Source organism: Bos grunniens, chromosome 11, assembly GCF_055505025.1.
Source record: "Bos grunniens cultivar Pamir isolate PY7600 chromosome 11, Bosgru_T2T1.0, whole genome shotgun sequence".
Lineage (NCBI taxonomy): Eukaryota > Metazoa > Chordata > Mammalia > Artiodactyla > Bovidae > Bos > Bos grunniens.
In genome coordinates, this window is record NC_141175.1 from 21,336,609 (window position 1) to 21,350,000 (window position 13,392).

Here is a 13,392-nt window from a genome sequence, read left to right on the forward strand (position 1 = left end):
ATTATTTATCTGATAATTAACTGCTAATGTTTACTAAGTATTTACTATAATCCAGGAACTGTCCCAAATGCTTTATATATACTGTCACATTTACTACTTCCATGTAATCCCATGTGGCATAGATGCTATTGTTATCTTCATTAACAGATTAGAAATTTAAGGCATAGAGAGATTAAGTAATTTGTCTGACGTCACAGCTAGTCAGTGAAAGAGTCAGAATTCAACTTTAAGCAGCCTGACTCTAGCTCTTACACTATGGAATAGCTGCTGTAACATACCAGAGTTACTTTTACAATGAGAATTTTTGTAGAAACTGAATGGTACATCCTCTGTGATAATGTATTTTTAACTTGACCAGAAAAAGCATTTCACAAGGGAAGATACAGTTGCACCCACTACTGTAAAACTTTCTTCAGATGACTGAAAAACATAATCATAAAAATATGCCAAACATGGAACATCCCTACACATCTGCCTAATTTATTACAACATACAAATCAACTTCAAAAGGCAATGGGGAAAGCACCTGGACTTTTCCTTTTTATTCTCACCCTTCTTTTGAAGAGTCCCTGCTTAAGGTAACAACCAAGAACTAAATCCAAAACAAACATGTACAAGCTCTCAGGTCAGGTCATCAGATTAATGGAATATTAAAATAATTTTCATTTTTTAAAAAATTTAACTTTGCTTCTGCATATTTTGTGGCCAAATGAAATACAGGCTGGAAATTAACAACAAAAATAGAAGACGTCTTTAACATATTAAATTTTAATGATCACATTAATCTAACACAGAACAATGACCACCCTGTCACAAAAACATGACAAGTCAAGGTCTGTCATATTTCTCTCCAAAAATACAACGTCAAATTCTAGGGTCTCTTCCATAATCATACAGCATGAAGAAACAATGTGCCTATTTCAAATACATGTGGTACGACTTCTATATCAAATAGCAAATAATGACAACGGTTAACACTCAGAGACTACTACAACCAGGCTTACTTTTTAAATTCACTTAGTTTTCCTATAATGACCTCCATGACACAGGTATTACTATCAGCATTCTACAGATTGGAATTCAGAGTGATTGAGAAATCTGCCTGTACTCATGGTCTTTTGAGTTAGGCCATGGTAGAGCTAAGATTCAACTACTTTATAATTTCCCTCTCTTCTAGAAACTTTCATATGAACTGTCATGTAACTTAATCTTCCACCCTACCCACTAGAGCATTCTGCTAGCTAAAGCTTCAGCACTTCTACTAAGAACAAAAACAAAACCTCTTTACTTTCCAAGGCAGCCCATTCCTAAAATCGACTCCAAATCAACATCTCGATTCCTTCAATAATACCCTAGGTGGCATTATTTCAAGTCCCTGAGCATTATTTGTTCCTTGATACTCTCCATCAACATGTCTTTTAAAACAAGGCAACAGGCCACCTAGAGTGAATTAAATATTCAGGTATGGCCCAATCACCTCAAATTAGAGAAAACCTATCTGTATTATCTTAGAAATTTATTAAAGAAGTCCAAACTTTACTATTTTGGGTACCCATATCACCAATGGTTTTTGCCTTGTTTACATTCAAGAATAATCATTCTTCAATATACTGTTTAGCAATCTATTCCTTGAATTCTTCATATCCAAGTACAGGTAATTATTCTGGTTAAGTTTCATTTATTCTATTTGGCTAATTATCTCCCCAGTTGATGATTTCTGGGGTTTGGCTCATCTTCTAAAATCATCCTCATACTCCAGTTTTAACTCATCTACAAAGTTATTCAACCTGTCACTACTGCCTCAATATAAGTCATTAATAAAATGTTTAATAGGACAGGAAAGAATTCTAAAAACTGTCCTTGGGGATCTGTGTCCAAGGAACCATTCATGCCTTCAACAGTTATTAACTTTAGTTTTAAAGCTCTCTATCCATATGCTTATTCATTGATACTTCTCCACATATTCACAAGTATGTCAAACTTTTCAAATATCTTACAGATATATACTACATCTATTGCACTATCTTGATCTACAAATTCAATAAGCCTCTCAAAGACACAAGGAATAAAAGAAAAAGACACAGGTTACTCTGTCATGACTTATTCCTAGAGAAACCTATGCTAGCACACAGTTTTTCTCGGTGCTCCATCAAGGAGAATAAAGCACTGTTAAGTTAAAAAAAGAATTTGACTCTTATAGTTTAACTATAAGAAAAAGAGAAGTTCCATATTCAGGTGATGAAAAAAGAAAATATTACATTACTGTTCCTCATATAATAATATAAATAAAATGTCTGAAATGTCTGCAAACATTTGTAAGTATTTCTAAGTGCTATCATTTTGCCCTGCAAAGGCAAATTTTACATTTTCTTTCAAATATTAAAATGCCTTTGTTGGGTTTTTCATATTAAATTCAGTTAATTAGGCAGAGATATTATGAACCTGAACATAATAAAAACACAGTAGTTTTGAAAGAATATTAACTGCTAAGCAGATCATGTGTGAAGCCAACTTGGCCTTATTCTAAATCCCAGTGTTTTAGAGCTGTACAATAGCTGGTATTTAGAGTATAATTATCTCCTTTCACGGAGAAGGAAATGGCGACCCACTCCAGTGTTCTCGCCTGGAGAATCCCATGGATGGAGAAGCCTGGTGGGCTGCAGTCCATGGGGTCACACAGAGTCGGACACGACTGAAGCGACTTAGCAGCAGCAGCAGCAGCATCTCCTTTCATGGATGAAGATACTGATGCACTTAAGAGATGAAATGATGAAACTCATAAAGCTAATTTTCTGACATGGTTGGACACAAAAATAAGATTCACTCTAGGGCCACTGACAAATGTTTCACAAAATCATGTCATCAAAACAAATAATAAAAAGAACAAAACAAATTCTTACCAACTGGACTTCACCAAAAGCACCTCTTCCGATAACTTTTACAACATCGTAGTCTTCTGCCTTCATCTGTAAACCTCTAATCTTTTTCACAATTTTCTCATCTACAATAAAAAGATCACCATAACATCAATCACCATATTTATAAACAACATTTTAAAATAATTACCATACTGTTAAACAAATTTGTATTTCAAAGACTGGGTTTAGTTTTCAGCTAAATCTATCAGTTTTTAAATGCTGTTGTTAAAAGTCTAAGACACATAAACTTTACGTTGAAGGATGAAAACTCTATGGCTTAACACGTATAAGACTACCAAAAAAGCAGTAATTAAGCAATGCTGTTTCTGAGTCTGTTGTATAGCAAGTTAGGTGACAGCTGAAACTGTGATGACCCAAGCATGTGATGACCCAAACTGTGATGCTTGGGTCATCAACCCTGGAGTACACTCTAAATCATGGCAGAAAGCTGCTATAAAGTTATACAAGGTTGGTCTTCATAATGAATTCTGGTAGCGTATTTCTTTGAAAAACATTAATTACATACTGTAGATTTGATAACTATAGGTAAGTTTTTAATTAGGAAAATAGCCCAGACTCTGATAATTCCAAATTAAAAAGCTTACTGTGTTCACATGAAGTGTACACAATTATTTTGAGAATTTCTAATTCTCAGAATTCAATTCATTCACAACTTCACTGCAACATCAATACTGGTAAATATTAAAAGTTATTAAAAGTTACCACATTTATGGCAATAATTGTTATCACATTATCCTTCTTTAACGAGACTGAAATGTCTACATTTATACAAACATAAAGCTCATTAAGTCTTCTGGGCAATGTAAAGCTAAGTCTTCAGTTTAGTTCAGTCTCAGTCATGTCTGATTGCGAGCCCATGGATTACAGCACACTAGGCTTCCCTGTCCATCACCAACTCCTGGAGCTTGCTCAAACTCATGACCATTGAGTCAGTGATGCCATCAACCATCTCCTCGTCTGTCATCCCCTTCTCCTCCTGCCTTCAATCTTTCCCAGCATCAGTGTCTTTTCCAATAAGTCAGTTCTTCGCATCAGGTGGCCAAAGGATTGGAGCTACAGCTTCAGCATCAGTCCTTCCAATGAATATTCAGGACTGATTTCCTTTGGGATTGACTGGCTGGATCTCCTTACAGTCCAAGGGACTCTCAAGGGTCTTCTCCAACACCATAGTTTAAAAGCATCAATTCTTCAGTGCTCAGCTTTCTTTATAGCCCAACTCTCACATCCATACATGACAACTGGAAAAATCATAGCTTGAACTAGATGGACCATTCTCGCAAAGTAATGTCTCTACTTTTTAATATGCTATCTAGGTTGGTCGTAGCTTTTCTTCCAAGCATCTTTTTAATTTTATTGCTGCAGTCACCATCTGCAGAGATTTTGGAGCCCAAGAAAATAAAAGTCTGTCCCTCTTTCCATTGTTTTCCCATCTATTTGCCATGAAATGGCAGATGCCATGATCTTAGTTTTCTGAATGTTGAGCTCTCCTCTTTCACTTTCATCAAGAGACTCTTTAGTTCTTCACTTTCTGCCATAAGAGTGGTGTCATCTGCATATCTGAGGTGATTGATATTTCTCCTGGGCAATCTTGATTCCAGCTTGTGCTTCATCCAGCTCAGCGTTTCTCATGACGTACTCTGCATATAAGTTAAATAAGCAGGGTGACAATATACAGCCTTGATGTACTCCTTTTCCTATTTGGAACCAGTCTGTTGTTCCATGTCCAGTTCTAACTGTTGCTTCCTGACCTGTATACAGGCTTCTCAGGAGGCAGGTCAGGTAGTCTAGTATTCCCTTAAATAGCCTTAATTTATACAAAATTTTGAACTTTATCTATTTCACATACTTTAATTGGTTTTTCAATTTTGCTTTGAAAATAAAGAATATTAGTATTTAAATACATCAAATTGCAAACTGAAAATATTTGTTTAATAATTTAAAAGTTTGTGGACTGTAATGATATTAAATATAAATCTCTCATCAAAAGTAGAGTTATGTGATCACATATGAAGTTTACACATACTTACATCTATTTAAGAAATTATCTATATTTTTGTTTTTCCTCAAAGCAGGAAAATCCAAATCAAGGACCAAAGAATTTAAGCCATCCTGTTTAACAAAAAATAAACAGAGGGAAAAAAAGTTATTACAATTTTCAAGCATTCAAGACAAAAAGCCTTTAAATTTTACTGTGCTACTCTCACTATTAAATAAATGTCAATCCACTTTGATATGAAATTGCCCAGTCCAATAGCTTTAAATAGTTTCCTAACTTCTGCCAGAGAATATTAGGGTTGATCCTATCATATTTTCCACTGTACTTTTAGCCAATAGAAAAAGGTCATTTTAAAATGTGCATCCACTATTATTTCTTGTGAGTCAGATGTTTTTTCTCTCTTCGAATGTCCAGTAAAGTTTTACAAAGCTTTTGACTTTAAGAAACACACCTAGAATAAGTTTTAGTTCCCATTCATTCAACAAGCATTGTATGCCTAGTACATGGAAAGAACAGAAAATCTAAAAATAAGTGAGACACTAACTATCCTTACCCTCAGGAAAGTGAGGTTCAAAACTAAATTTCCCTTAAAAACATGAAAACAGGATGAGGCATGGTCAGGTTTCTATTTTTTTTCTTTAAGTTTTCTGTATTTTCTAGACTTTCCACAATAATGAATTAAATTTATAAGCAAAATAGGAAACAGTACATATATGTAACTTGGTGGGAGTGAAAAAAACTAATAAGAAACAAACCAAGTCTCAAATTACTCAATGGAGGGGATATGCTTATGAAGGAAACAGTATTTATAAAACACTAGTGCATATATTGCTTCATCCCCGAGTAACTCTGAGGAAGGCAGAAAAAGACATATTCTCATTTAAAAAGGAAACAAAGTTTAGAAAGATTAAGCCACTTTGGCATTCCCAAGGTCTTGCTATTAGAAAATGATGTAGCAAAATACTTCCTAAGTTTTAGAAGTTCAATATACTTAACTCATCTCCCTTTTCTCAACCACCAGTGGAAGCTTGGAAAGGTAAAGAAGGAAACTAAAGGATTTCAGGAAACGAAACAGTATAGAGAGATTTTAAGGATCTGAGTAGAAAGAAAATGTGGGGACAATCACATGCAAAACTTAGAAAGGAAACTTGAATTTTTACTTTACTAATTCTAGAAAAACTGCACATATTATATTTACAAGTAATATTTCATATTTTCAATTTCTGTTAAGAAACATGTCAACACTTTGTGAAAATATTCTATAGAGAATGGTGTAGAGGTGTTAACAGTAAGCTATAAATATTTTTAATCACAATGAACATTATCTACACCCCACTAATATCATTAATGCACATACACTGAAACGATAGTGATTCTCTTCAACTGAAAGAAAAAAATACATTAAAAATTAATATACAACTTCTAATCAAGTTGGGACTGTTACATTCACATTTTGACACCCTTCCTCCATCCTCAACCCACAAATTCCCTCTCAAGGATAGCTGAACTACTTTTCATACTAGCATTTTAGCATATGAGGCTATTTATAAGTACCAAAATATCAATATATCTTTGTTGGTATAATTTTGATATTTTAGTAAGTTTAAAACGCAAAATGTGAATCACATATTTTTAGATATATCCAGATTTATACTCTGTGTTAACATTTCAAATCAAAAAGGGTACGTTCATTTGAAAGGTCCTCTACTGTAGGACCTCCATTAATCTCCACAAAGGAGAAAACATTTAAATTGACAGGCAGAAGCTTCTATTAACAAGAATATTCTCCTCTAGTTCAGACTTTCCCAAGAAACAACGTTTGTACACTTCATACCATCTCCATGTACATATAATGAAGACAAAAGAAAACTTTCTTTGAGACAAAATTACAGCTTGAATCAGTAAAAGGACTGAATCCTTGCTTACCTTCCAGCCTCCCCAAAAGTCATCATAGAGAGATGGAGTTCCATAAAGAATAAATAAATAGAAAAAAAAAAACTAGAAATAGTTCATAAATATTTCCCCATAGTATCTTCCACTAGTGTAGACTCAGAGCTTTTTCAGCAGTTGGAACACTTGAGCAGTGGCTCAACTCAATGGTAATACTATTTCGTTTTTGTAAACCATTTTTTAAAGATCAAATACTATTTCATTTGCACATTAAGGTTTTTTTTTTGGTAGCATTTATTTTTGAATAATACTAATAGGTTAATTTGCTAATAATTTACATCAGAAGATAATGCAGGGGTAAATATATTTACATTTATACTTCTATTTATAAATTTCTACGCTTGAAACTTATTCAATTTAGTACTATTTTTAAGAAAACAAATACTGAATTATTAAAAGATACCAGTATTTTCAGTATACGAAATTGATATCAAGTTGCTGGATTAGCTCCAGACTTGATTAAAACCCTATGTCTATGACCATCCTCATTAAGCAGTTTCATAGAAACCTTAGGAGGTAATTTTTTTTTATTTCAACACTGATTCTTAGAAAGTGATACTAAAACTGAGATACAGAAACTTTAAAAAATAAAACATATTAAGGAAAAGCCTACAACCAAAACTTCAAAGCAATGAAGAAAATTAACACTATTTGTCTCTTTCCCTACTTTCAAATGCACAGAAATGACAGGAGAGATTTAAAAGTTGTAGCCCCACTGAAAGGGGAAAAAAAAACACCATCACCACAAAATATTCAAGAATGAGAAAGAAAAATACCAAACAGTGAGTAGAAGCTAAAGTTGCAAAGATCTACTGGATTTCAGTGCAGAGAGCAGTAAGACCAAAGACTGAGAATTAAAAGAACCTAACGGACAAAATGTTTCCCCAAGATTGATTACCAGGAAAACAGTAACTGGAGCGAAAAACCCCAGCTCCAACTCCTAAAAGACATTAAAAAAAAAAAAATCTTACTGCCTAACTTTTATATGAAACTGCATAAGGAGGAAGATCAGACACAGCTTTCAAATAAATCTTAAACTAAGCCCTCAGAGCTTGCCCACTTACCAGATCTCCCATATTTCTAATATCTCTGGCTAAAAATATGGGAATCAGCTCCAGTACTGACTTAAATTGTCTGCATGCAGAAAGTTAGCAACAAAGGAAGGCAAGGGAGAAAAGTGATTTATCCTATTATCTTTCTGAATAAAAAGGTACAAGTCAACATTCAATCTTTCTTATTACAGTGAGAGACTTTATTTTCCTGGGCTCCAAAATCACTGTGGACAGTGACTGCTGCCATGAAATTAAAAGATGCTTGCTCCTTAGAAGGAAGGCTATGACAAACCTAGATAGCATAATTAAAAAGCAGAGACATCACTTGACTGACAAAGGTCTGTATAGTCCAAGCTGTGGTTTTTCCAGTAGTCATGTACAGATATGAGAGCTGGACCGTAAAGAAGTAAAGACCGTAAAGACCGTAAAGAGTGCCCCAAAACTGATGCTTCCAAACTATGGTGCTGGAGAAGACTCGAGGGTCCCCTGGACAGCAAGGAGATCAATCCTAAAGGAAATCAACCCTGAATATTCATTGGAAGGACTGATGAGGAAGCTGAAGCTCCAATACTTTGTCCACCTGATGCCAAGAGCTGACTCACTGGTAAAGACACTATTGCTGGGAAAGACTGAGGGCAGGAGAAAGGGGCAACAGAGGATGAGACGGTTGGATGGCATCACCGATTCAATGGGCATGAGTTTGAGCAAACTCCAGGAGATAATGAAGGACAGGGTTAGTCTGGTGTGCTGCTGTCCATGGAGTCATAGAGTCACACATGACTGAGTGACTGGACAACAGCCAAGTAGGAATAAGAATCTCTTGTCAATCAATTTAGACACACTCATATCACTGGTTTAAAAAGAAAATGAAAATTACTTAAAAATACTGAACATAAAATCATCCTTAGCTGGAACTCACAAATAGCCATAATTTCTCCTACACTCAGTGGGGGGCTTGCTTCCCTCATAGCTCAGTTGGTAAAGAATCTGCCTGCAATGCAGGAGACCGGAGTTCGATTCCTGGGTCAGGAAGATTCCCCTGGAGAAGGAAATGGAAACCCACTCCAGTATTCTTGCCTGGAGAATCCTATAGACCAGAGGAGCCTGGCAGGCCACAGTCCATGAGACTACAAGAGTCGGACATGACTTAGTGACTAACCCACACCACCACACTCAATGGGAGAAGTTAACGAAACAAACACGTATCTGAACTTTATCCTGAAAACCATTTTCTATGGCCAATACCTCTATCTACTTCTACCTGAGACCCAGAATCTATATGCAAGGACCCACCAAATATCCAATAGACCTCAGAAATCGCCCAAGTTGAGTAAAGGTACTCAATGGGAATAAGATGATCCACTGAAGTGCAAGAAGAAAATATTACAATTTTGCATATTTAACCTTAAAATGTTTTTGTTTAACAAGGGGGTTTTCAGCAACATCTCACTCTTGTTAGCTTTCATTGAATTGTGACATACTACAGCTTACATGTACCCAGATTTTTTTTTTTTTAATTTACTAGTAGAAAGGTTACCAAGCAGATTAAAAAGCATTCCACTTTGGAGTGCAGACATATGCCAAAGTCAAATTGTACAATTTAATTATATACAATTTATTGTATATCAATTATACCTCAATAAAACTTTTTAAAGTGACTATAATGGATATAATTACAGATTTAAGATAATACCAAAATGCAATTTGTACAAACTGGGGGGAAAAAAAAGGCAGTTTAATAACTCACCTACTTCTTATATAAGCTCTTACTGCCCAAATTATGAGGCTAAAAACAATGCAAGCTAATCATATCACCACCCACAAAGTTAAAAATTATCTAAAGGCTATTTGAAATATGGTGCTACATCCATAATCATTATAAATATGTACTGCTATCATCTGAATTTCTGTAACATAAATTATCCTATATGCAAGTGGAAAACAAGGAAATAATTCAAATATTAAGTAAAATATGTGATTTTTTCCAGGTTGGTAACGTTTTTAAATGATAGGCAAGCTTTCTCAAATTAAAACCGAAAGCCTTAGCAATATAGGATGACATTAAGAAAAAAGCCAAAAATCATGTAGAAATGCCTTGCTGCTGCTACTGCTAAGTCATTTCAATCATGTCCGACTCTGTGCAACCCCATAGACGGCAGCCCACCAGGCTCCGCCATCCCTGGGATTCTCCAGGCAAGAACACTGGAGTGGGCTGCCATTTCCTCCTCTAATGCATGAAAGTGAAAAGTGAAAGTGAAGTCGCTCAGTCGTGTCCGACTCTTAGCGACCCCGTGGACTGCAGCCCACCAGGCTCTTCCATCCATGGGATTTTCCAGGCAAAAGTACTGGAGTGGGGTGCCACTGCCTTCTCCGAGAAATGCCTTACTGAAGTACAAATAAACAGCAGCTTCAAAAACTCTTACACTCATGACATTAAGCTATCTAGTAAGTTTGCAAGTGCAGATGAAAAAGCTGAGAAGACATAAATCTCAAAGAAAAAAGCTTAAGCCTCAGGGTTTAAGGTTGCAGATACTCAAATATCTGTGACTGTTAATTATTGCTATTTGAAATATTTTTGTTAGCATTTTAATTAAAATGTGTACAGGTTCTACACAGTCTGTTCCTACTCTATTATTCTCATAAGCCCAGTTAGTTATGGTACATGGTTTCTGCAGGACACAAGCTTTTCAAGAATTCATATTTCATGTTAATGACAAAACAAAGCCAAAGCCACCCCAATTTAAAACCTAAACAACAGGACTATGAAAAAAAATCTCTATAATTATTTGCATAATATTTACCTGTGTTCTACCCAGCACTTAACCAATTTTCATTAAATTTAAGGATAAATGTTTGAAAGTCTCCTGTATTTTAGTTTTAATTAGTTTTTTAATTATTAACTTTTTTACTAAAATAAAAAATAACTTTTTGTTCGTTTCTTTCACATCAAAAAAAAATTTTTTTTTTAATTCAGACACCACTGGGAAACCCTGGAATTTTTTAATGGCTGAAGTGTATGAAAATATGGTAAAAAAAAAAAGAAAAAAACCCCTAAAATCTATTTTCTTGAGAGCAAGTGAGAAAAGAAGAAAAACTTTCTCTCTAGAAGAAATTCTTGCTATGGAAAGGAGTGTTTTTGAAAAGAATATGTCTGGAAATGGTTCCATCCATATGTGAATTTTACAAATAATAAGATGCTTGGTCTATTAAAATTGTTTTTTTCAACTTTCACATCCATGTTTTTAAAACTTGCAAACATAATTTTCTGACCCAGTTAAAGATGTTCAGCCGTGTGTTTAAATATAAAAATAAATTATTTCTGATTTGTTTTCAACAACTAGCCTCCTATCAGAGAAAACAGAAATTTACTAACCAAATTCCAACAATCAATGAGTAGTGTAACTGGTAGGCAAAACCGGAAAATGAGTATTGTGACTTAATAACTGCAGCCACTAATGCGTCGTGCTTCTTCTATTTGTATCCATATCTTTGTGAAATTTAAAATATCCTGTCATAGTCCTTAAAAACCCAGTAGCAAAATAAATTGAACTTCAAACCCAATCATCAATTCACTGTACCAACATGAAGCCAAAATTTTTAATGCAATTAAATACTTTTAACTTAGAAAACTTTTTGCAGTGTCATAAAATTATCTCACAAATACGCTTATATATTTAGCTTTTACTTTTGAACTCGTTTTATGTGTATTTTATTATGTACATAGTCTCTTAAAACATGTACACAAATTATAAAAAAAGAATACCTGAAAATATTTCAAAACTATTCTACTGAAGGAATACAAGATTAAAATTTAGAGAAGACAAATTCCTTAAACATCAGGATTTTTTTATTATTCTTAAAGTAAACATTTTAACATATCCAAAACAATTCATATTTTCTCACTCAAAAGTTGTCTACTCTGTTTCTAATAAGCAGTCCCTTTTATGTTAGTCTGATTCAGAAATTCTTTTCGTGCTCCCTCACATCAGGTCATTCCCTCTGTATGGCTGATACTACTAGCTTTAAGGTCTCACAGGTGCGCCCTTCTCCGTTCCATTGCCCACTGTGTTTTGCTCAGATTCTGATTTATTACCTACTAATTAGTTTTCTTGCCTTTAATCACCCACTGCTCCTGCCCCTCTCCAATCTACTACGGAGCAGTCAATCTTTCTGAAATTTAAATCTGTATGTACCTTTCACACCCTCCTTAAAATTATTCGACAGCTTACAAATGCTTAGAAAAAAAGTCTAAACCTTTAATTAGCATAGAAAATTCTTTGTCACCTGGGCCCACTAACCTTCTCCAATCTTATTTCCCATTATTCTACTACTTTTCATTCTTATTTGCTCTAGATTTGTACTGTCCAATATAGAAGTCACTGGCTATGCATGGCTATTGAGCACTTGAAATGTGATAGCCTAAATTGAGATATGCTGTAAATATAAAATACAAACTGGATTTCAAAGACTTAGTACCAAAAAGAGAATGTAAAGTATCTTCATTAATAATTTTTAATATTGATTACATGCTAAAATTATATTTGGGTTATACTGGAATAAATATATTATTAACATTAATTTAATCTTTCCATTTTTAAAATATGGCTACCAGTAAAATTTGGGCTTCCCTTAAGCTCAGTTGGGAAAGAATCTGCCTGCAATGCAGGAGACCCAGGTTCTATTCCTGGGTTGGGAAGATCCCCTGGAGAAGGAAATGGCAACCCACTCCAGTATTCTTGCCTGGAGAATCTCATGGACAGAGCAGCCTGACAGGCTACAGTCCATGGGGTCGCAAGAATCGGACATAACTTAGTGACTAAACCACCACCAGTAAAACTTAAATTTTATATTTGGTTCACATTATCTCTATTTGATAACATCACCTAGACCAACAAAATTTTCACACTGATCTTTCTACCCTCATAAGTTTGCTTATATCAGTCTTTCACCATAGAACATTCAAAACTTACTAATAACTTGTCAACCATGTACCATGACTGAGTGCTAAGCATAAGAAAATGTTTTGCATGATCATCTCTATTTGCCAAATCTTATCTCTGCTTCAAGACCAGTTCAAATGGTACTTATTTCCATGAAACCTTCTTCCTTGATATGCCAGGATAAAAATTTTCCATCTTCTGAACTTTGACACATCACATGTTCTTCAATGAACACATGACTTTTTACTTAAAATATTTCTCTATACACTGCTTATCACATCTATTAGCTGTAAATTCTTTAAGTACAGAATTTGTCAAATTCATTTGATTCCTCTAATGTTTCTACCATAAAATTTTACATAGATAGAATATGTTCTCAAACATTAAGTCAGATATCAAACAAGAGGACTAGTGATACATAATATACAAAATACCTAATATTACATAAGTTACACTTACTAAAGCAAGAAAGCAGGTATGTATGTTAGTATTATTTATATAATTTACACAATTCA

At 34.4% G+C, this 13,392-nt stretch overlaps 1 protein-coding gene across 11 annotated transcripts in view; it reads right to left on the minus strand.

Annotated features, from left to right (window-relative positions):
• ROCK2 (Rho associated coiled-coil containing protein kinase 2) overlaps positions 1-13,392 on the minus strand; it is a 132,196-nt gene that overhangs the window by 82,953 nt on the left and 35,851 nt on the right. For 10 of the 11 annotated variants that reach the window (XR_015136417.1, XR_015136416.1, XM_086325614.1 and 7 more), the window contains exons 2-3: positions 4,967-5,048; positions 2,901-3,001 (exon numbers count right to left, since the gene is read on the minus strand). Coding sequence is in view for 8 of the 11 variants with exons in the window: in XM_086325614.1 (XP_086181740.1) it covers positions 2,901-3,001; positions 4,967-5,048 (183 nt within the window). In the remaining 3 variants the exon portion in view is untranslated. Of the gene's footprint in view, positions 1-2,900; positions 3,002-4,966; positions 5,049-13,392 lie in introns of those variants that run through there. The other variant, XM_086325615.1, reaches the window with a different exon arrangement.